Here is a 21898-nt window from a genome sequence, read left to right on the forward strand (position 1 = left end):
ATTGGACAGCCGTGAGCCAAGGGTACCAAGGGTGCCCGTCTGGAGTACGACCGCGATACAGATCTCATCGGCTATTCGGACGCTGATTGGGCGTCAAACCAGAACACTGTCGTCCATGAAATCGGAGTATGTGGCATTCGGTGAAGCAAATTAGGAGTTTAGGGGGACCAGGTTTACCAGTCATATGAAGTGTTTTTTAGACAGTAGTACCATACTACGTATATGGGGATAGTGCCATAATTGATTCATTTGGCCTTACTAAGAACAGCTTATAAGCACCGGTAAACGGTTAACGCAGACATCCTGGTATAATGTTGTAGTTATCACACCTACCTCAGGCGATAGCAGTCCTCCGGATGAACTCCTTCGATTCAGCTGAAATCCGGCCGGTGGTGGTTCGATCGATTCAATCTCCAACGACGGCGTTTCGGCAAGATTCCTAAAACAAGACATTGGCATGGATTAGATTTTACTGTAGGTATTTCAAATTCGGAGCTTCATTTTTCATTAATGTCATTTAAATTCGGAGAACAATTCAAGGATTAACGAAAGCCAATAAGCTAAACGACATAATTTTAAATAATCGAACATAGGGAGATACAAATAGGTAGGTACAGAGAACACGTAGAGTAAACATAGTAGCTAAGTATTCGCGCCGGATCCACTGGTTACTCACCCAATGCTACTGACATGGTTTGGCATTTGGATCGGCGTCAGATGGGCGAGATGTTTGTTCTTCCGGATCGTGGCTGATCTGGTGAATGTCGGTGGTGTGCAGCTGTCGGTTTGTCACAGTGGTTGTTACGATTGTTGGTATGCATCGAAACAAAGTGAAGCAGGATGATGTGACGAGTTTTAAGGTGAACAGAAACGAACGGAAGCACAGGGTAAGAAAATGAAACATTCTGGTTATTGTTTTAAGTAAACAGTTGCAAATTAACGCTAAGGTTCAGAACGGAAAAATATGCTTGATTTTTTTTTGTGTGGAGAAGAAAGCAAACTTACTCAGTTTCCGAATTGATGCTTGGAGTATTGCAGCTAATTGAGCTTTGTTGAGAGGCAAGAGTGTTGCTAACATGACGATCTGCCGGCATGCTAACGCTACGGGAAAATTCGGCCACGGGTGTCGTTGTTGGAGGGATACTGATCGAGGCCCGCATCTTCTTGTGTTTACTGTAAACATATAAATGCATGAGTCAGTTTGTATGTATTTCGAACACCTACTGAACGTACTCTGATAGGAATGGATCGTCCAGCAATTCGACAGCCGTGGCTCGCTTGTCAACATCCACCTCGAAGCACCGTTTGATGAAGTTCCTCGCAATGGGCGAAAGTTCCGCTGGTATATCCGTGTGTTTTTTGTAGAAGCCCACTTTGAACATGGCTGCCTGCGGAGATCCAAGCTCCACGAACGGGGGCTTTCCGGTAGCCATCTCAACGACGGTACACCCAAAGGACCAAATGTCTGCCGCCGGTCCGTAGCCTCGAACGCCTTGATCTATCACCTCCGGTGCCATGTACTGCAGCGTTCCGGTGAAGGTTTCCGTCACCGGGTTGATTCCGGCCAAGCGTTTCGAAGTTCCAAAGTCGGATATCTTGACCACTCCACTGTACGTGTTGACCAGTACGTTATCCCCTTTGATATCCCTGTGGACGATCTTCTGCTCGTGAAGGTACTTCAATCCCTCCAAGATCTGCTTCGAGTAGAATGCAATGGTAGCCTCGTTGTCTTTTAGCGGTCCCCACTTAGATGATAGCAATGCAGAGAGCGATCCTCCCGGGACTTGCTCCATGAAGATCTTAAAGTAGTTATCCTCCGATTTAGATCCCCAGTACTGCACAATATTCCGATGACGCAACTGCGAATGAAGCTTGATTTCTTCGTGCAGCGGTTGCACCTCGTGACTGTACTTTTCCGGCACTTCCTTAACCGCAATCTTAACCTGTGTATTGAGATCCCTCGCCGCGTAGACCGTTCCGTACGAACCACGACCCAGTACGATCCTTCTCGACTGATCGTCCAGCTCGTACTCGTACTTGATCTCATCGCTCATGGTTTCCGTAGATAGATCAATGAAACCAGAACCTTGATCCGCGGTCATCTGCAGGATGAGATCGTAGAATTGCTGCCGACACTGTACCGATGGGAAGTACATCTGAAAATCGTCCGAGTTCTGCTGCACGTACAGGAAGGCACATCGCTCGTCCCGCTTGTACAAGCTAACCGACTTGATCTGGCAGGCAAGGAAGTTGAAGTTGTGAACCTTGCGGCACTTGTCCTTTTCATGCTGTTGGCAGATGTTGATGATGTCGATCGATTTCTGCTCCGCATCCATGTGAATCGAGACGTACGAGGGGAATAGGACTTTTTGGGTTTCCTGAATCAATATGGGGAAACGAACGGTCGAGGACGGTTCGGCATTAGTAGCTTCCATAAAAAACTCCATCCAGAACTGAAAGATCTGCTGCTCGATCGAGGCTAGTGATTCTTCGGACTTTCGTCGAGAGCAGTCGATCAGTGTGATGTTTCCAATGGTCGATTTGAGATACCATTTGGGGGGCTTCAGCCGGAACATGCATTCGGCTGCCTGGATGGCTTTGGCGTAGTTTTCGGCCAGTACCGAGATCTCGAAGAACGTCGCCACGTTCCAGTAGTCTTTGATGGACGATAGGGAACCTTTCTTACCGATTAGATTATTCAGCATCATCCCAATGTGCTGTAGTTCGGAGTCGGAAAAATCTTTCCCTTCGATTACCAGCAGAGTTGCCAGATTGATACCGGCAAATTCGTTCGATTGGATCTCGAAACTCTTCCGATACCAGGTGATTGCATTATTCAACGACTCCATGTCGGTTCGATTCGACTCTACAAATATATCTTTGTAGATCCTTCCACAGAGGCACAGCATATCGGGGAAGTGGTTCTCCTTTTTCTCCAAGGCTTTCGTACAACAAGTCAATGCTTTGTCGCGATCACCTTCTTTGTTCCTTCTGTTCAGCGCGAAGGCATACAGGTAGTTCATGTTTCCCGTATTGATATAGTTCTGCTTGTTCGGAACCGTCTGCAGATCATCAACCAGCTGGACCATGGCATCATAATCCTGGACGTCCCGCAACGACAGCATGTAGGTTTGAACGATCTCCTTCGACAGGACATGCGGATCGTCCAGCCTCTTTCGCATGTTCCTCAGCATTTTCTGCAGTTCTTCAACATTCCCCGCGTACTGGTCCCTCAAACTTCTCAGATCTGCCAAAAACTTTTCCCTCAGATGTGCTTTCGATTGAATCTCAACATCCTGGAAGATCTTTCTCAGTCTACTGAGCAGCCCAATTTTCACATCCACCTCCTCCAGGTAGCCAACCATTCCTGGATTGGTCACTACGCACCCGACGCCCTCTACCGCCCGATAAGGCAGAAATGTGTAATTCCCACACGAGCTCTTCATCCTCAGCGTAGCCTCACTCTTCACATCATTATAGATAACAATATTCTCCTTCATCTCGAAGCTCTCCCGCACCCCCAGGTGATAGCTCAGCGTACTCTGCTGAGCTTGCACACTCAGATCCACAACTGCCACATCCGCACTGTAGAAACTGTCCACCGTATTCAGTTCCCCAAAGTCCAGCTTTTCAAACTCTAGCAACTGCAAATTGGCACAGGCCTGAATGCAGGCCAGTTTCAATTCTTCAAATGCCATCTTCCGCTGGGCGTAGCACGTATCGATGACGCAGGCAATGTCCATCCGTGGTCGGTTTCCGGACCCGGACTGGGAACCGGTGGCACTGTTGCCGACACCTGCAGCAGCATTGCCAGCGGCATTGTTGTTGAGGATGGCCGTGTTGGCCGAGATGTCGCTCAGGTTGGACATGCTGTCTGCGAAGGAGGCCGCATTTATCCCGGGCGAGTTGAGTGGTTCTGAAAAGAGTGGGGAAAAAAAAGGGGGAATGATTTATTATGCTGGATACAATTGATTTTTGTTTTTGAGCGTTCAGGGCCTAATGTCACAATTTGTATCATATCTCCGGAAATTTAACCCGCTGACGTGCAGTGACCTATTTGTGGGTCAATAACGTCTTTGCAAATGAATTATTATTTAACAATATGGTCCACTCTTCCTATTAACTCCAAGACACAATTTTCCCCGAAAACAACGCACAATTCTGGCGTGCGTTTTGAACAGGTCGTATGTAACAAATGTGTACAAATTGACATTTTAATGCTACCAGACACTACAGGTATAACTCGATATAACGTAACTGTCATTTTTGACTTCCATCCGATTTCTCGCAATCGATCATTCGATCAAGCAAAATAATAACAACATCGGATAGATGAAACAATCCCCCATCTATTGGTAATAGTGATTTGTATGCTTAAATTGTCAATTTCTAGACAGTTACGTTATATCGAGCAGGGTTGCATCCAATCACTTGCTATAAAAAATGTTTTTCGGACTTATGGGTATTTTTGGAACAAGGATGACGTATAGATGCCGAAGATCAATGTTCGATGCCATTTTGTAATCCAAGATGGCGGCCAACGGATTCAGAAAAAAATCAAATACCCTAAAATATTTTTGAAACGGCGTGTAGAGGCCGAAAATCGATGTCCGACGCCATTTTGAAATCCAAGATGGTGGCAATCGGGTTCAGAAAAAAATACCCAATTCCCTATAACATGGGTATTTTTGGAACGGAAATGACGCGTAGCGGTAGAAAATCAATTTCCTAAGCCATTTTGAAACCCAAGATCGGGTTCAGAAAAAGTGTAAAATACCCTACAATGTGGGTATTTACGAATATGGTTGTATCCAAGACACGATCGTAGATTTGACGTAGGATTAAGTGCTCGGTATCAATATTCGGCGACTGTGTTAGGGAAACCACTTTATCCCATCACGGAAACGCCTCGTTTCTGATGACAAGATTGCGCATTTTCGTGCACAAAACGCACGGAATTTTTGGTTTATTCAATAGATAATAAAAGAAAAGCGAAAATTGATTGGAGGAATTCCTTACTAAAATGCTCCATTCACATTTGACCACAAACGCTTGGTTGCTGGGTAAATTATCAAAGAGCTTTGGGAGTGATGTGGGTGGCAGCAAGGCGACTCTTAAACAACAATAATTTATGGTGGTCCTGAAAAGAACCGTTTTGTCGTGATGGTTGAGTAATGCTGAGCTATTAGGGTGTTCAACAGGGATGAGACTGGCGAGCTGTATGTTGTTTGGAACGATGGTGACGCGCTTGGCATAGATGGCCCACAACGACGAGCAACTGAATCCGATCAGTAGGGGTTCCGCTTCCTCCTCCTTCTTCGGTGAATCGAGGGCTCTTGAGAACAGCCTTGATAGCTAGCTGCTTGCAGGGAGCCTTTCGTTGTGTACTGGAGAAAAATGTACAACGTCACACACTGAAAACACTGCTGCTGAAGACGACCGACTGGACACCACCACACATGGCGAGTGAGACCGGATGGAATTCGATTTTGAAATCTGTGTTAGGGAAATCGCTTTTATGCAGCCAATCGGTGATAATTTTCATCACCATTACAACAGTTGGAAATTTTTTCAATAGAATCAATCGATTGGCTTGTTTAGAATTAAAATCCATCCGCTATTGACAGAGTTATAAGTGGTCAAAACCTGACCAAATTTCGTAACGCGGTCAATTTCGGTTTTTTGAAATTTCACCCCCAATATGTTGCCCAAAGACGTAATCCTACGTCAAAACTGATAAATACCCTACCATATGGGTATTTTCGGAACGGGGACGACGTGTAGATTGGAATCCAAGATGAGAGCCGTCGGGTTTAGAATAAGTGTTAAAAATCCTACCACATGGGTATTTTCGGAACCAGGAGGACACGACACTCGATGTCCGACGCCATTTTTTAATCCAAGATGGCGACCATATCGTATGGTATTTTACACTTTTTCAGAAACATCTTGGATTCCAAAATGCAGGGCTTGCCATTGACAAGATTTTCAAAATTTATTCCGCAAAATCCGCGATTTCTCAAAAGAAATTTGTGACTATAAATACTAATCCGCGTCAGATAAAAAACTGTTTTCATTCCTTAATAATAGCATTTCAAGCTTATTATCTATAGCATATAAGCTTTTGGCCTGCTCTTAACTTCTTTGCAGCACTTCCACATTTTAATTTAGAGCCTTCTATGTCTGTACCATCCTATGCCCAAGGAAGTCAAGAAATGTCCCACCCCGAAAAATTAATATATTGGACGAGATTCGAACCCAGCCACCTTCAGCATGCACTGACTTCGTAGCTGCGCGTTTAACCGACTAATCATTTGAACTATTTAGAAAAAAAAATAACTAAGCTGAGCAGAACTAAATAGGAATTCCTATGGTAATTTCATGCGAATGCTAAGAATACTACATGCTAAGGAAAACTTCAAGTGATTTTTTTAGGCATATTTTTCGGGGAATTGCTGAATTATTAATTGCAGAGTGAATTCACAGAGTGTCCTAGTGGTTTAAAAGTTTTGAATTTTTCGAAAAAAAAGTCATTTTTGAAAAAAATAATTGATTTTTAGGACAACCCTAACATGGAAATGGCAACCCTAATGATAACATTAAAAAACACAATGATCTAATATTTTGCGATAAGGAGCAAACGAAATTTTGAGAACGACTATATCGTTTTGCTATGGAATGGCTGTATCAATAATGGAATACTGGATTGGAAGATTTCGAACTTTAACTATTTGACTATGTCAAAAAAAACTGGAAGAATCCAGTTTAAACTGACTTGTTGGCATCACTGCTCTGTACATCACGACAAAAAGAAAATCGTGATATTCACAATTCACGCCATTAAAATGTATTCCACAATTTTAATCATTTAATTATTTATATTTTCGGCGATTATCTCGACTGAAAGTTCAAATCCGCTAAAATCTCGAAATCCACGCCAATTGTAACAGTTCTGAAAATGGTGTTGGACAACAATTTTCGGCCTTCACGTGTCGTCATCATTCCGAAAATACCAATATAGTAAGGTATTTCACAGGTTTTTATAAACCAATGGCTACCATCATCTTGGACACACAGGTAGGGTATTTGGCACTTTTTCTGAACCCGATGGCCGCAACCTTGCATTACAAAATGGTGTAGGACATTGATTTTTGGCATCTAAACGTCGTCCCTGTTCCAAAAATATTGATATAATAGGGTATTTTACACTTTTCTGAGCCCGATGGTCGCCAACTAGAATGGAATCGAATCGGTAAAATGAACTGGGAAATGGGAAATTCCGAGGGGGCGACACATTTAAATCTCAATTCCAGGGTGGCAAGTGAATTTCCATTTTGAAATTCCTGGTTTTTTCCTGGTTTTCCTGGTCAATGATTTAAAAATTTCCTGGTTTTGAAAACCATGTATTTAAAAAACAATTTTGAATAAGCAAAAAATTAAGTGAATCCTTGTACCATTATTCTTCGCGCAATGCGCAATTTTACAAACCAAAATAGGTATTAAGGTTCTTGTGAATGCCCGTGAAATATTTATCTGATTGTTTGCTGTAAAGAAGCTAGTAGGGAGCCACGCTACTTCGTCGTATCATGGCGCCTATTTCCGTTCTATGTGCTAAAACTATAATAGCAAAGTATTTTCACTCATATTTTTGCAAAAAAACATCTTTGCTTATAAGATTAATTACGATTGACACTGAAACTTTTGCGATAACCCGTAAAATGAGCGATTTTAGGGGTGTATGACGAAGAAAAGCTGAGATACGACGGACTAGCGCGGAGCCCTGTCTAATATCTGAAATTTAGAAATCTATAAGCCCCTAAATCTTAAGATGTCTGTTTTTGAAACTGCGATTTTTTTTAACTTTATTATTGAGATTTTTAGCCAACGGGCTAGTTTATCTCAAGGTGAAATTGCGAAGTGTGATATGAATGAGGACTCTTTAAACAAACCTTTGCTTCTAACAATTTTACAGATTTTAAGTTTGTTTAAATTTTCCGCAAATTGTCAACGATTAAGGCTCTTATTTAGCGGAATTTTGATTACAACATGATTTCAAAATCATATCAATAAAAGATTTCATAAACAACGCTGGTTTAATAACTCTTATTATTAAAAAGACTGACTGCTGAAGTTCATAGAAACTCCCTAAGGTTCGTAGAACTTCCCTGAAGCGTTAAGGTCTTTCCTGAAGGGTTCATTGAAGTTTGTATTGCCTGAATTTCATGAGACTTTCCCGAAGTTCGAAGGACTTTTTTTTTAAGATCTTAGGACTTTCCTGAAGTTCGGAGTTTTTTTTTTGAAATTCATAGGAATTTCTTAAATATCGTAGAAATTCTCAGAAGTTCGTGAGACTTCCTTCAAGTTCGAAGAACTTTCTCGAAGATCTGAGGACTTTCCTGATGTTTGAAGGACTTAACTCAATATATGAGGACTCTACATTTAGAAGAGCTTCCCTGAAGATCATAAGGCTTTAAATATCGAAGGGTTTTCCAAAAGTTTGTGAGTCTTTCCTTAATTTCTTAGAAATTCCCTGAAGTTTGGAGAGCTCCCATGAATTTCGTAGGACTGCCTGTAGTTCAATCGACTTCTCGGAAGTTCTAGGAACTGTTTTGAGCTTGGAGAACTATGTTAAGTTCAGAGGACTTCCCAAGAGTATTGAAGGCTTCTTTGAAGCTCAGTAAAAATCCATAAGTGTCATAGGATTATCCTTAAGTTTTAAGCAATGCCTAAATGTCGTAGAAGTTACATTAAATCTGTAGAAAATTCTGTAAAATTCATAGTTATTCCCCAAAGATTAAAGGACTTCCCTGAAGTTCGTAAGACTTCTCTGAAATTTTTAGAACTTCTCTGAAGGTTCGAAGAGATTTCCTGACCATCGTAGGTCATCACAGTAGTTCACAAGATTTTCTTGAAGCTTGTAAGACTTTCCCGAATTTTGAAGAACTTGCATGAAGTTCAAAGGCCTTATCTGAAGTTTTTAGAAATAGAACTTTTTTATCGAACATGTTGAACAGGTACTTCAAAGTAATTACGCGTCGGCACTGCTTAAGTCTGCTATCAATTGAGCACAAATCATACATACAATTGATTCGAGAAAAAAATTAAATTAAAAATAAATACAAAATATATTTACTAAATTCTCAGGGTAAATTTTGTTCATCAATGTTTAGTTGTGTGAAAGATTTAGCTTGAATAAAGGGTTAGTTTTGACCTGATTATGAAAAGAAACTTTGACATACATAAAATTTAAAACCTATTTAAATTATATAAACAAGATTATTTTCCTGGTGAACTTTTGAAATTACTGGTTTTTTCCCGGTTTTTCCTGGTGAAAATAAATTCCCAACTTTTTCCCGGTTTTCCTGGTTCACTTGCCACCCTGTTTAAGTCAATGATCATACCTTTTGCCACAAATATGCTTAAGTGGTCCAGGAGGTATGGTTGACGCCTGTGAATCAGCGACTGCCGGTTCGAGTCCCGAAATGCAAAAGTAGTTTTAGGACTTATATTACCATTATAAATATGGAAATCTAATCAGTCAGCAACAAGATAAAAGCAGTTCCACGTAAATGCATAAGATATGATGCGGTCTTCCATTATTATTATAATTTTTTAAATTTTTTTTGTTCGTAAGCGCCTGGTTGAAGATATGACTTTCGCTATTGACATTGTCTGTAATTAACAAATACACTAAATAGGAAGATTTATTATACAACTTCATAGGCTAGTCGCCTCCCTAAGCGGACCCCCCGCGTCCTATCTCTTATGTTAATTAACTTTCAGAATTCTATAATTGAAGTTTATTTAATAAATAACTGAAATCTCTAATCTACCTACACAATCATTTTCAAGTACTTCTGGTTCTGCTTCACTTTGAAGTTAGTTTCCAAGCTAATTTTAAATTGTATATTGTATAGGGTAAATGTTCCAATTACACTCTCACGTTTCCACTATGTGGCACCACAAAAATACATTTGGGTATGTCACAATAGAAGCACACCACAGTGGAAATCCCGAGCCATAGTTCAAACACTTATCCCAAATCAAAATGAAGCACATATAAGATTAGTTACAATACCATGTACAAAAATGATGTTTAACATTGTTTCCTGAGTAATACTTCAATGAAAACAACAATGAAAGCTTGTCACGCAAATAGAAGGAGTACCGTTGGGCACTTTCTGAAATATTTCAATAGTATAATTCCCTTGCAAACCCAAATAAATCTATCTGCGTAAAAATAAATAAAATAAGAGTGATTTGCGGCAAAACCCGCCAGTATCGCACCCAACGTCAGTGCCTATACGTAAGCGTACTACGACGCGGCTCTCAATCGAAGGAGTAACAAGTGTGATACTATCACTGCTAGACTAGATCTTTGGTTCTCTCATGCAGTGGTTTATCAGAGAGGGGAAGCTTAGTAATCCCCATTGCCTGCCCATGACGCCATTCTATTGCGGCATGAGCCAGCAACGCCGACCATAAACCTACCGTCTCCAACACTCCACTAGCACCCGCCCACCAACAGCAAGGTGCAAAAACTGGCCAAGGGGAGGTTGATGCGGTCTTCCATTATTATTTTTGAAATAGAACTAGAAAGCTGATCAAGGGTTGGAACAGACTGTTATTTAATGCCTTAAAAAGCTTATAATGTATATTACTGTCAAGCTTTTGGCTGATTAAAATCACCAGATTTAGATGTTTAAAAGCTGAAACTTTTTTTTTCGAGAATTGACCAACTTCAGTCTTAATAGGCTAGCATCTCGGTTGGGCTCTCCAATACTAACAGACGACTCGAGCTATGGTGCTCACTAGGTTACTGCAGCTTTTAGGCTCGTATTGTGATCAACTGTGTGTATTAGATTACGACCGTAAATCTGGAGAACCCTGACATCTGGGCGCAATCGCCCTTGCAAACAAACACGTCAATCGCCGGTCTCCCGCGAACAAAAGAACAATCCTGCAAACAAACTATACCAAATCATAGAGGAACTATTCCTCTACCTGTTTATGTTATTAGTCTTTCCAGACTGAGCTCCAATTCGCGAGAAACCGGCAAATGACGTACATAAGCAACTGCGCTCCAACCTCGAAGCTCTCCGGAAATATGTGATAAATCATGTAAATGTAAATGGAATACAGTAATGTCCCGATTTTTTCAGCCTCTTTTTTTGAAAATGTATTCCAATGTTCTACAAAACCCATGCCTTTTTTCAGTAATCTTGTTGAACCTATTGCACCAAAGTATACTTTAAATATCCCTCTTAACGATGAATGAAAAAAAATTAGATTTATGGGTATGTGAAATTATTGAAAGAAAAAAGTCTGAAGCACGAAGGGGCTGACAAAATCGCGTCATTACTGTATTTAAAATAAATAAATCCATTTTTACCTTTTTATGGTTGTTTGATTATTAATTGCTACAATTACCTGCTTAGAGTTGGCTCCTTTAAAATGCTGTGTAGAATTTACCTCATTATTCCTCCATCGATTTCCTTTCCTGCGTGATCTTTGTGATATAACCACGCTCGGCATATTATCATGTAGTACGACTTGGACGTGCACCATGTAAGTAACTCATCTCTCGTCAAGATGATGGGATATGGGGTGATGGTGAAGGGATATAGAAAACGAATAAAAGAACAGAGAGAAAGCTCCCCCCCCCCCCCACACACACACACACACACACACACATACACACACACACACACACACACACACACACACACACACACACACACACACACACACACACACACACACACACACACACGCACACACGCACACACACACACACACACACACACACACACACACACACACACACACACACACACACACACACACACACACACACACACACACACACAACGAAAAAGAAACATAGATGCACAGACAAACAGAAATAACACATTTAATATTTCTTTCCACAAAACATAGTCACCTAAACATTGAGTATCATGTGATGGATAATACGCTGAACAGATGGCGCTAGTGTGCAGACGTCAAACGCAAGGGAACCCACCGTGCGCGCCATAGGTGGCGGCACCACCAACCAAAAACACTCAAATTGACCGTCAAATGCGTGTTCGATGAACAACCTGCGAGTGTTATGTCTGTTTGTCTGTGATAGATGGGTTATTAGGAAAGTACAACTACATTATAACTATTAGTGCAATGCATGAACGTTAGTTTCGGGGTCATGTTAGTGTTATAGTTTTGTTAGTATTGACCCTTATTCAGCCCTGTCGGCCCCTCGAACACTAGTCGCAGGCAGTTGTTGTTAGGACATGCGACACTGTCACTGCTACTATGTTAGAGGTATGACCCGTCAAGTTTCGAAGTGCAAAAATAACTGTTAGAACTTTCTTATAAATTAACTTTACACTCAAAGCAAACTATTTACCTTAGCATTACAAAAGCGAATTTAAAATTACTATTTTATTTTATGCTAATATTAAAATTATGATAAAACTACAATTTACGGCTCCGTGAAATTAACTCGCTTGAACCGTTCAAATCAATAAACTGAAAAAAAAAACAAAATTTTAGCAAATTGCAAAAAAAAAAATCATAGCGACACTTGACAAATCATCATCAAGCCCCTCATCCTTGGACAGGGATGATCAATCTTGAAGTCATAACACTGCGTCCTAGCAAGAAGTACGGTCGACTTGTTTCGCGCTCCGTTGTTTTGGAAGTTTTCTCGGTATTCGCTTGATATAAATTATCAGTTTTTTCTCACTAAGTGACTCCTGGCATAGTTCCCGGTAAATTGATCGAAAAGTGAGTTTTTTTTAAGTAGAAAGTGTCATTTTCGGAACGATTAATCCGTGCTATTGGTAATTCGCAAACCAATTTGGGCATCATCGTTGCGTGGTCACGCATACGCGCTCACGCATAACCCGCTCACGTATCATCATCATCGAGTGTGAGCACCCGTTTCTTCATCTACATCGTTCATCAATCATCGTTCGCCTGTGTGCGCTGAGTACCGAGCCTCGATCAAGTGCACCACAACGAAGGTCATCCACGCAGCGCGTCTCTTCCAGCCATCTGTGTAAACGCCTACACATATAACGCTCGGTGGTAGTAGTATAGGATTATCAGATAAGTTTTTGTTTTTTTCTTGTTTCTTTTACTCCCCCATTAGTTAAATTTTCATTTTGTATTTCTGTGTTTGTAGTGTTTTCTGTGTATTGTGTCTGTGCGTTCAGTGGGAGAGCGTTTTGCGCTCCCACTAGTTGAACAAAATGGATGTTTTGTCAGAAGACGACATGGATGACCATTCATCTAAGAAAAATGATGATGTCATCCCTGGTTCGTCGTCTCAGTCTGTCAATGGGCAGGCTGAGAAAAACTCCAGATTGCGGGCCTACCCGAATGACTCGACTGACCCATGGGTTGTCTATTTTCAGCCCAAAAACAAACCCTTGAATGTTGTTCAGATATCTGATGATCTGACAAAGCGATTCTCTGCCGTGACCGAAATAACGAAGGTTAGGCACAACAAACTTCGTGTGACCGTCGCTAACCTGAAACAGGCTAATGAAATTGCTGTTTCCCAGTTTTTCACACTGGAATATAGGGTGTACATTCCAGCCTCTGATGTGGAGATCGAAGGCGTGGTCACTGAGGCGAGCCTGAACCCCGAGATACTGGAGAAGCAAGCGGTTGGCCGATTCAAGAACCCCTTGCTTCCTCCGGTAAAGATACTGGCCGTTCATAGAATGAAGTCAGTATCGCTCAGCGAGGGTAAAAAGAGTTTTACCCCCACAGACTCGTTTCGGGTGACCTTTTCTGGATCTGAGCTTCCTCAATACATCGAGCTGGGAAAACTTCGTCTTCCTGTGCGGTTGTTTGTACCTCGGGTCATGAACTGCCAGAATTGTGAGCGGTTGGGACATACGGCCTCCCACTGCGGCAACAAGGCACGCTGCTCCACATGCGGGGAGAAACATGAGGATGGCGCCTGCGCAGCTACTGCACCAAAATGCGTGTACTGCAACGGAACTCCTCCTCATGCTCTCTCGTCGTGCCCGGCGTACAAACAGCTCGGGGACAAAATGAAACGCTCCCTTAAGGAACGTTCCAGGCGGTCTTTTGCAGAAATGCTTAAGACAGCCAAGCCATCGACCAACGAAACAAATCCCTTCGCTCTTTTGTCAGATGACGAGTCTGGCTCTGACTTGGCTGAGGAGGGAGTTTCTTTCAGTTTTCCGGAAGGTTCTGCCCGGAAACGAAAACGCATCCGTTCGCGGAAAGTTGCAGATCAAGAACCCCAAATCAGCTTGCCCAAATCAAGGAGTGGTGGAAAAAAGCAGACTTCTACTCCTCCTGGATTCCGCAGAACTGATTATACCCAGGATTTTCCACCTCTTCCGGGGACATCCAAAACCCCTGATGCCCCAATTTTAAGAACAGAAACCCCTTCTTCATCTGGGCTGTTCTCATTTGATGACATTGTGGACGGTATTCTCAAATACCTCAACATTTCTGATCCTCTGAAAAGCATTGTCCTCACATTGCTTCCCACTGTGAAATCCTTCTTGAAGCAATTGACTTCAAAATGGCCCCTTCTTGCAGCTATCATCTCCTTCGATGGATAATTTTCCAAACGAGGTCGGGGATTTGATCACTGTTCTACAGTGGAATTGTCGAAGTCTTATTCCGAAATTAGATTCGTTCAAGTATTTAGTCCATAACAATAATTGCGATGCATTTGCCCTCTGTGAAACATGGCTCTCTTCAGAAATTGATCTCCCTTTTTTTGATTTTAACATTATTCGATTGGATCGTGAGGATTCACGTGGAGGAGGGGTACTTTTGGGGATCAAAAAGTGCCATTCCTTCTATAGAGTGAATCTTCCCGAATTCCCCGGTATTGAAGTTGTCGCATGTCAGGCTACCATTAAAGGTAAGAGCCTTTGTATTGCTTCTGTATATATTGCTCCTAGAGTCTCTGTTAATCGCAAACAACTTTTCGACATATGTGCGGTACTTCCCGCTCCATGGTTGATCATGGGAGATTTTAACTCCCACGGTACAGGCTGGGGGGAGCTGTACGATGATAACCGTTCTACTTTGATTTATGATCTCTGCGACAACTTCAACATGACAATACTTAACAATGGAGAAGTAACACGTTTGGCTGGTCCATCCTCGAATGGTAGCAGATTAGACCTCACCTTTTGCTCCAATTCACTATCGTTGGATTGCACTTGGCATGTAATCCAGGATCCGCACGGTAGTGATCATCTGCCGATCAAAATTTCGATTGCCAGTGGGTTCAACTCGTCAGAATCCGTTAACGTCGCGTATGATCTAACCCGTAACATTGATTGGACTAAGTTCCAATCCGCGATAGACGATACAGTATCGTCAGTGGAAGAGCTTCCGCCGTTGGAGGAATATAATTTCCTCTCTAATCTCATCGTCGACAGCGCACTTCAAGCTCAAACACGACCGGTGCCGCGATCGTCTATTCGTAAGAAAACACCATCGCTCTGGTGGGATCAACAATGCACGGAGGTTTACCGTAAAAAGTCCGACGCGTTTAAACTTTTTCGGAAACGCGGAACACGCGAGCATTTCGACGCATACACATCTCTTGAACGTGAACTCAAGAGCCTCATCAAGGCCAAAAAACAGGGTTACTGGCGGCAGTTTGTAGACGGATTGTCGCGCAAAACGTCTATGAATACGCTTTGGAGTACGGCGCGAAGAATGCGTAACCGGTCTACTAACAACGAAAGCGAGGAATGCTCGGATCAATGGATTCTTAAATTCGCGCGAAAAGTGTGTCCGGATTCCGTGCCGTCGCAGTTGATTCCTCGCGAAACCGCGAATTCGGTAGACGACATCAGTCAGCCTTTTTCAATGGTGGAACTTTCACTCGCTCTTCTTTCGTGTGGCAATTCTGCCCCGGGATCTGATAGAATCAAGTTCAACTTGCTGAAAAACCTCCCTGACGTCGCTAAGAGGCGCATGTTGAACTTGTACAATCAGTTCTTGGAGCTCAATATTGTTCCCGACGATTGGAGACAAGTGAGGGTGATAGCCATTAAAAAGCCTGATAAACCCGCGTCGGATCACAATTCGTATCGGCCCATCGCGATGCTGTCGTGTATTCGGAAATTGATGGAGAAAATGATCCTTTTTCGCCTCGACAAATGGGTTGAGACGAACCACCTTCTTTCAGATACTCAATTTGGTTTCCGTAGAGGTAAGGGAACGAACGACTGTCTCGCGTTGCTTTCCTCGGAAATTCAGTTAGCTTTTGCTAAGAAAGAGCAAATGGCTTCTGTGTTCTTGGATATCAAGGGGGCTTTTGATTCAGTATCCGTTGAAGTTCTTTCAGAGAAACTCCACATTTGTGGATTGTCTCCATTAATTAATAATTTTTTGTACAATTTGCTGTCAGAAAAACATATGAGCTTTTCTCATGGAAACTCTACAGCTTTTCGATTTAGCTACATGGGTCTCCCCCAAGGCTCATGTTTAAGCCCCCTTTTGTACAATTTCTACGTTAGAGAAATTGATGTCTGTCTTAGTGACAATTGCACGTTGAGACAACTTGCAGATGACGGCGTAGTGTCTATCACAGGGCCAAAAGAGGTTGACCTGCAAGGACCCTTACAGGATACCTTGGACAATTTGTCTACTTGGGCTATTCAGCTAGGTATCGAATTCTCCACGGAGAAAACTGAGTTGGTCGTTTTTTCTAGGAAGCATAGCCCAGCACAACCGAAGCTTCAACTTTTGGGTAAACCGATCACTCATTCCATGTCTTTTAAATATCTCGGGGTCTGGTTCGATTCCAAATGCACCTGGAGATCCCACATTGAGTATCTGAGAAGAAAATGCCAACTAAGGATCAATTTCCTTCGATCAATTACCGGAACGTGGTGGGGAGCCCATCCACAAGATCTTCTGACGTTGTACCGGACAACGATTTTATCGGTTTTAGAGTACGGCAGTTTTTGCTTCCAGTCGGCAGCTAAAACGCACATCATCAAGCTGGAACGGATCCAGTATCGTTGTCTTCGTATCGCGTTAGGATGCATGCACTCGACTCATACTATGAGTCTCGAAGTGCTGGCGGGCATGTTGCCACTATCCGTCCGTTTTTCAGAGTTATCTCTGAGGCTCCTCACCCGTTGCGAAGTAATGAACCCACTGGTGATCGAAAATTTTGAGAAGCTTCTGGAGCTAAATCCTCAAACATGTTTTATGACTTTATACTACCTATATTTAACACAGGATGTCAGCCCTTCAAGAAATATTCCCAATCGTGTAATCTTCTCCGATTTCGGCAATTCAGTGAATTTTGATTTATCTATGACACAGGAAATCCGCGGAATTCCAGAGCATCATCGTCCTATGATTGCTCCGTCATTATACGCTGCAAAGTTTGGCCATATTGATTCTGCAAGAACGTTTTTCACAGATGGATCTCTAATAGAGGAGTCCGCTGGTTTTGGTGTATTTAATGAATTTCATAGCGCCTCTAGAAAACTTGAAGCTCCTTGTTCTGTGTATGTGGCTGAACTGGCAGCAATTCACTACACTTTGGAAACTATTGCTTCACTTCTTCCACACCACTACTTTATTTTTACGGATAGTCTCAGTTCTGTCGAGTCTATCCGTTCCATTAGGCCGGTAAAGCACTTCTCGTATTTTCTCTTGAAAATACGAGAACTGCTTAGTACTTTATCCGTGCGCTCTTTCATCATCACCTTCGCGTGGGTCCCTTCGCATTGCTCAATTTTGGGCAATGAGAAGGCGGATTCACTTGCGAAGGTGGGCGCTATGGAAGGCGACATTTATGATCGACAAATCGCCTATAGTGAAATTTTCTCTATTTATCGACAGCAGTCGCTCGTTAGCTGGCAACATCAATGGAGTGAAGGGAGCTTGGGACGATGGCTACATTCAATTATCCCTAAGGTGTCGAAGTTTGCATGGTTCAAAGGGTTGGACTTGAGTCGAGACTTCATACGCGTGATGTCTCGTCTCATGTCCAATCACTATTGTCTAAACGCTCACTTGTTCCGTGTGGGGTTGGGAGACAGCAATCTCTGTGAATGTGGACAAGGTTACCAGGACGCTGATCACATCCTTTGGTCTTGTGTGGAGTATCGTGGAGTCAGATCACATTTTTATGATTGCCTTCGGGCTCGAGGTAGACAACCTAATGTTCCAGTTCGGGATATTTTGGCTAGACGCGATCTGGAGTTTATGAAACTCATATATGTTTACTTTAAGGATATTAACCTTAGATTGTAAGTTTGATTAACCTTGTGTTTAGTTTGTATTTTGTACGTGTGGGTTTTTTTTTCAATGTTTGTTTTCAAGATGAATAGAAATAATTTCATGCTTTAGGATTAATTAAATAGTTGTATCGTAAACCACATTTCAAACCTCCTTCTTCCCTTTTCCCATCCAAAAAATTGTAAATCTCCACTAACCTCGAGACAACCGCGAGTACTCGGTCCAGTTCCTTTAACTTTAAATTTAAGACAGTAATAATGTATAACGCAAAGGATAACTCGGCTCTGTAAAGTTTATTCGATTGAGCCTGTACAAATAAAGTAATTATAAAAAAAAAAAAAAAATCTTGAAGTAAATTCACGTTAAAAAAAAAGTTTAAAATAGTGACTGATTACAAGAAAAAGTGACTTTAATGCCCTGGCCTTGAAAAAGGAGACTTTTTAGTGACTTGCTTGAAAAAAAAAGTGAATCGCTACCAGCTCTGTAGTGTTCACTTTGAATCCGTTTGGTGCATGGTGCAAAGACCGTTGGAAAAATTTGCAAAACAATGCTTAAGAGAGCATGTCAATCAACCATTCACGTTTATTTTTAAAATTGTACCTCGCCGAAAATGCAAATATAAATGTATAAACCACAGAACATCTGTCTCCTACTACAATGCACAAATAAAGCCTTAGCTTGTCCCGTCAATCAATGCTCTTCGATTAGGCAGCCGTTCATTCAAAATGCTTATCGCCACCTATTGACACCTCGGTAAGAGCGGAAGTAGCGCTCGCCATCAATAATGCTCATTTTCGATCGATAAATTGCTATCGGTCGAGTTCGTCGTGCAGTGATTGCAAATAAACAGATTCCGAGAATTTCGCACAGGTAACGATTGATAGGGGAAATGGATGTAATGTCGGCCTAAATGCCCCTAATTTGGGCCCATACATAAATTCAGCAATCGACTAAATTTTCAATAGCGACCAAAATTATCCATTAGTACCATCCCAATGACGCGTTCATCTAGATAAAATTGATAAATAGCAGATTTTTAGCGATGGGCCCAATCTTAGATCCATAGGTCAACATTAGAGCCATTTCCCCTATATTTGCAGATAATTTCACTTTTAACTGTTTTTTGAAGATTTCTTTCGTAAGGGCTCTTCAAATTCCAAACAACTCCTACGTGCTAAGCACCGTAAATGTTACCTAACACTTCCCAGCAAACAGCCCTCATCCCATCTCGGGATCTTTGTTTATCTTAACAAACTAGATAAATCACCCCATATTTGTTTTCGGTTTAACGAGAACGTTCAGCGATATTACGAGATTTCTTCTTCGAGACCAGATGAGTTTTGCACCAAGGTCACGGGCGCACGGCGGCCGCCGCTTCTGTTCTTTTATTTGCTCTTGCCGAGCGGGCACTCAATCAGGGTTGGTGAGTCATAATTAGGCCAAATTTAGCAAACAGCTAATCCTGGCAGATTCATTCACAAGTGGATGCTGAATGAAAACGTTCAAGATGTCATACCGGCTGATTATGCTAATTTAAAAAAAAAAACAAAACGTTGCATCAATGGAACCGGGTAGATTGCATAAACGAGCCAGACTTAGATTAACAACAACAGGCCACTGATATCGATAACAGGGAAGATAACGTCGGTGTTGCAAGGTACTAATGAGTAAATTCCTAGGAAGCGCCTTATCCGTTTATCCTCACAAAAAGGGAGATCCCAAAACATTCAAAACAAATTTTCTTGGTGAGTAAGAATTGATAAAAAATAACTTACTTTTATACAACTGAACTGGATACATGTCTCGAGAATGACTGTGACGGTGTTGACGGATTTAAATCTGGCTCTTGAGCTCCGCACAAGAATCGAACCAGCAGCAGCAACACTCGTGAACCGTTGAACAACCCAAAACAAACACGTCTATTTCCGACCGATGATCACATCAAGCAATAACTCGCGACTCGCAAAACACTTGCAAACCGGTCAACTGCCAAATCACCGCCTACCTATCTGCCTGCGCCTCTTTGGGCCAGTTTTCCGAAGAAAAAACACTTTTGCACTCTTTTTCTTCAATTACTGGCTATTAGAACTAATCACTGCCCTATTTCTTAGGTTCAACAATCTAGGATTGCACAGTCACATTTCACATTAAATTGATAGCACAACACTGAAGGTAACGGTTGCCGTTTGTTGATTGATTTCAATAAGAGTTGAGTTTCAAACCTAAACAGCTTGACCATCGATTGACCACCAATGATGTCATGCGTATTGTTGAACTTGAACTTCTTCAAAGACCGATTGGAATTGTGTTAGGTTGAAGTTCGATTTCGAACGCACAGTTTGTTCATCGAAAAACACGTCCGTCGCGGTGAACTATGAATGAAGAACTGCTCGTCTCCGGCTCTGCGTGGTTGTTGTAGTACCTACCTACTGCTATACGGTTCGGGTGAGGTTCTATTCTATACACTCGACAACTCGACTCGACTCGGTGTGTTTATTCAAGTGAACGGTACAGTAAGCGAGCGAGAAAAAAGGAAGATTCACCCGGGGTAAATCAAATGGCAAAAGTGGCGGATGCGTTAGTGGAGGAACGTCTTGACTGGTCACGCCGCAATTGTGGAACACTTCCATTTGGTGTTATTAAAATGCAAGTGTTCCACAATTGTGGATGATCCCTCATTGTTTTAGGTGTACCAGAATTGTGGACGGACTGTATTTAACATTAGCAGATGAACAATTATTGTTTTTTTTCCTTGATTTGTTTTCGGCCACCAGAGAAGCACACTGAAAAAAGTGTTCACTTAGTTTCTATTAGGAACGCACATAATATTTTTCCAATATAAAAAATAACGATTTTTATTTTATATTATTTAACGATTTTATCTGAATATCACATAACATAAGAAATTCTATGTGAGTAATCATATAGATTTCATTGGACACATAACGTTCATGTGATTTAGTGGTGCAATTTTCAATTATGGAATGACATGAAAGTTATGTGAAATTCACATGGATATTTTCCAATGGTTATGTGATTTATTTTATGAGTGCAGCTCCCACACCTGGATCCTACCTATTAGACTGGCCCACAAAAATAAAAGTTCTAATTTTCCATGGGCCAACCTCTAGAAAACCATTATCTGAAAGTTTTAGCTCATTTGGTTGTAGGATGAGCTGGCGCTTTTAGTTTGAATTTTGTATGTGGAATTTGGATAAAATGCATGAAGAAAGGACACTCCTAGGGGGATTAGGGGCATAATGAACACACGGGGCGAAATGGACACCCTCAAAATAGCAAAATCTTTTAAATTTAAACGGAAATGTAAGTTGTTAATCATTTTTACCACTATCAAACATATAATTTTTCAATAGAACAGTTGATATCCTCTTTTAACCACCGAAATATATGAAAAATTAGAAATCATAACCCAAGGGTTTGAAATATTATAATTTCTAACCAGAGCAAAATAAGGTTTTACGAACGTTTCAGAATATTTATTATCAATTACCTATTTGACCCAAACACGTTCTTTGTATCGCTGCTTAAAGTTGACATTAATCACAATATTGCTTTTTGCAATAATTTATTTAAAAAAAATGCATTCAAATTAATATAGTCGATT

At 41.5% G+C, this 21898-nt stretch overlaps 1 protein-coding gene across 5 annotated transcripts in view; it reads right to left on the reverse strand.

Annotated features, from left to right (window-relative positions):
- Nucleotides 1-21898, reverse strand: part of Ask1 (apoptotic signal-regulating kinase 1) — a 64002-nt gene that overhangs the window by 8970 nt on the left and 33134 nt on the right. For 3 of the 5 annotated variants that reach the window (XM_065234360.1, XM_065234362.1, XM_065234361.1), the window contains exons 3-6: nt 1234-3916; nt 1006-1173; nt 677-778; nt 334-439 (exon numbers count right to left, since the gene is read on the reverse strand). In XM_065234360.1, the coding sequence (XP_065090432.1) occupies nt 334-439; nt 677-778; nt 1006-1173; nt 1234-3916 (3059 nt within the window). Of the gene's footprint in view, nt 1-333; nt 440-676; nt 779-1005; nt 1174-1233; nt 3917-20048; nt 20745-21898 lie in introns of those variants that run through there. The other 2 variants (XM_065234359.1, XM_065234363.1) reach the window with 2 other exon arrangements.

Source organism: Ochlerotatus camptorhynchus, unplaced genomic scaffold, assembly GCF_037179485.1.
Source record: "Ochlerotatus camptorhynchus isolate MF236.1 unplaced genomic scaffold, CSIRO-AGI_Acam_v1.1 ptg000433l, whole genome shotgun sequence".
Taxonomy (NCBI): domain Eukaryota; kingdom Metazoa; phylum Arthropoda; class Insecta; order Diptera; family Culicidae; genus Ochlerotatus; species Ochlerotatus camptorhynchus.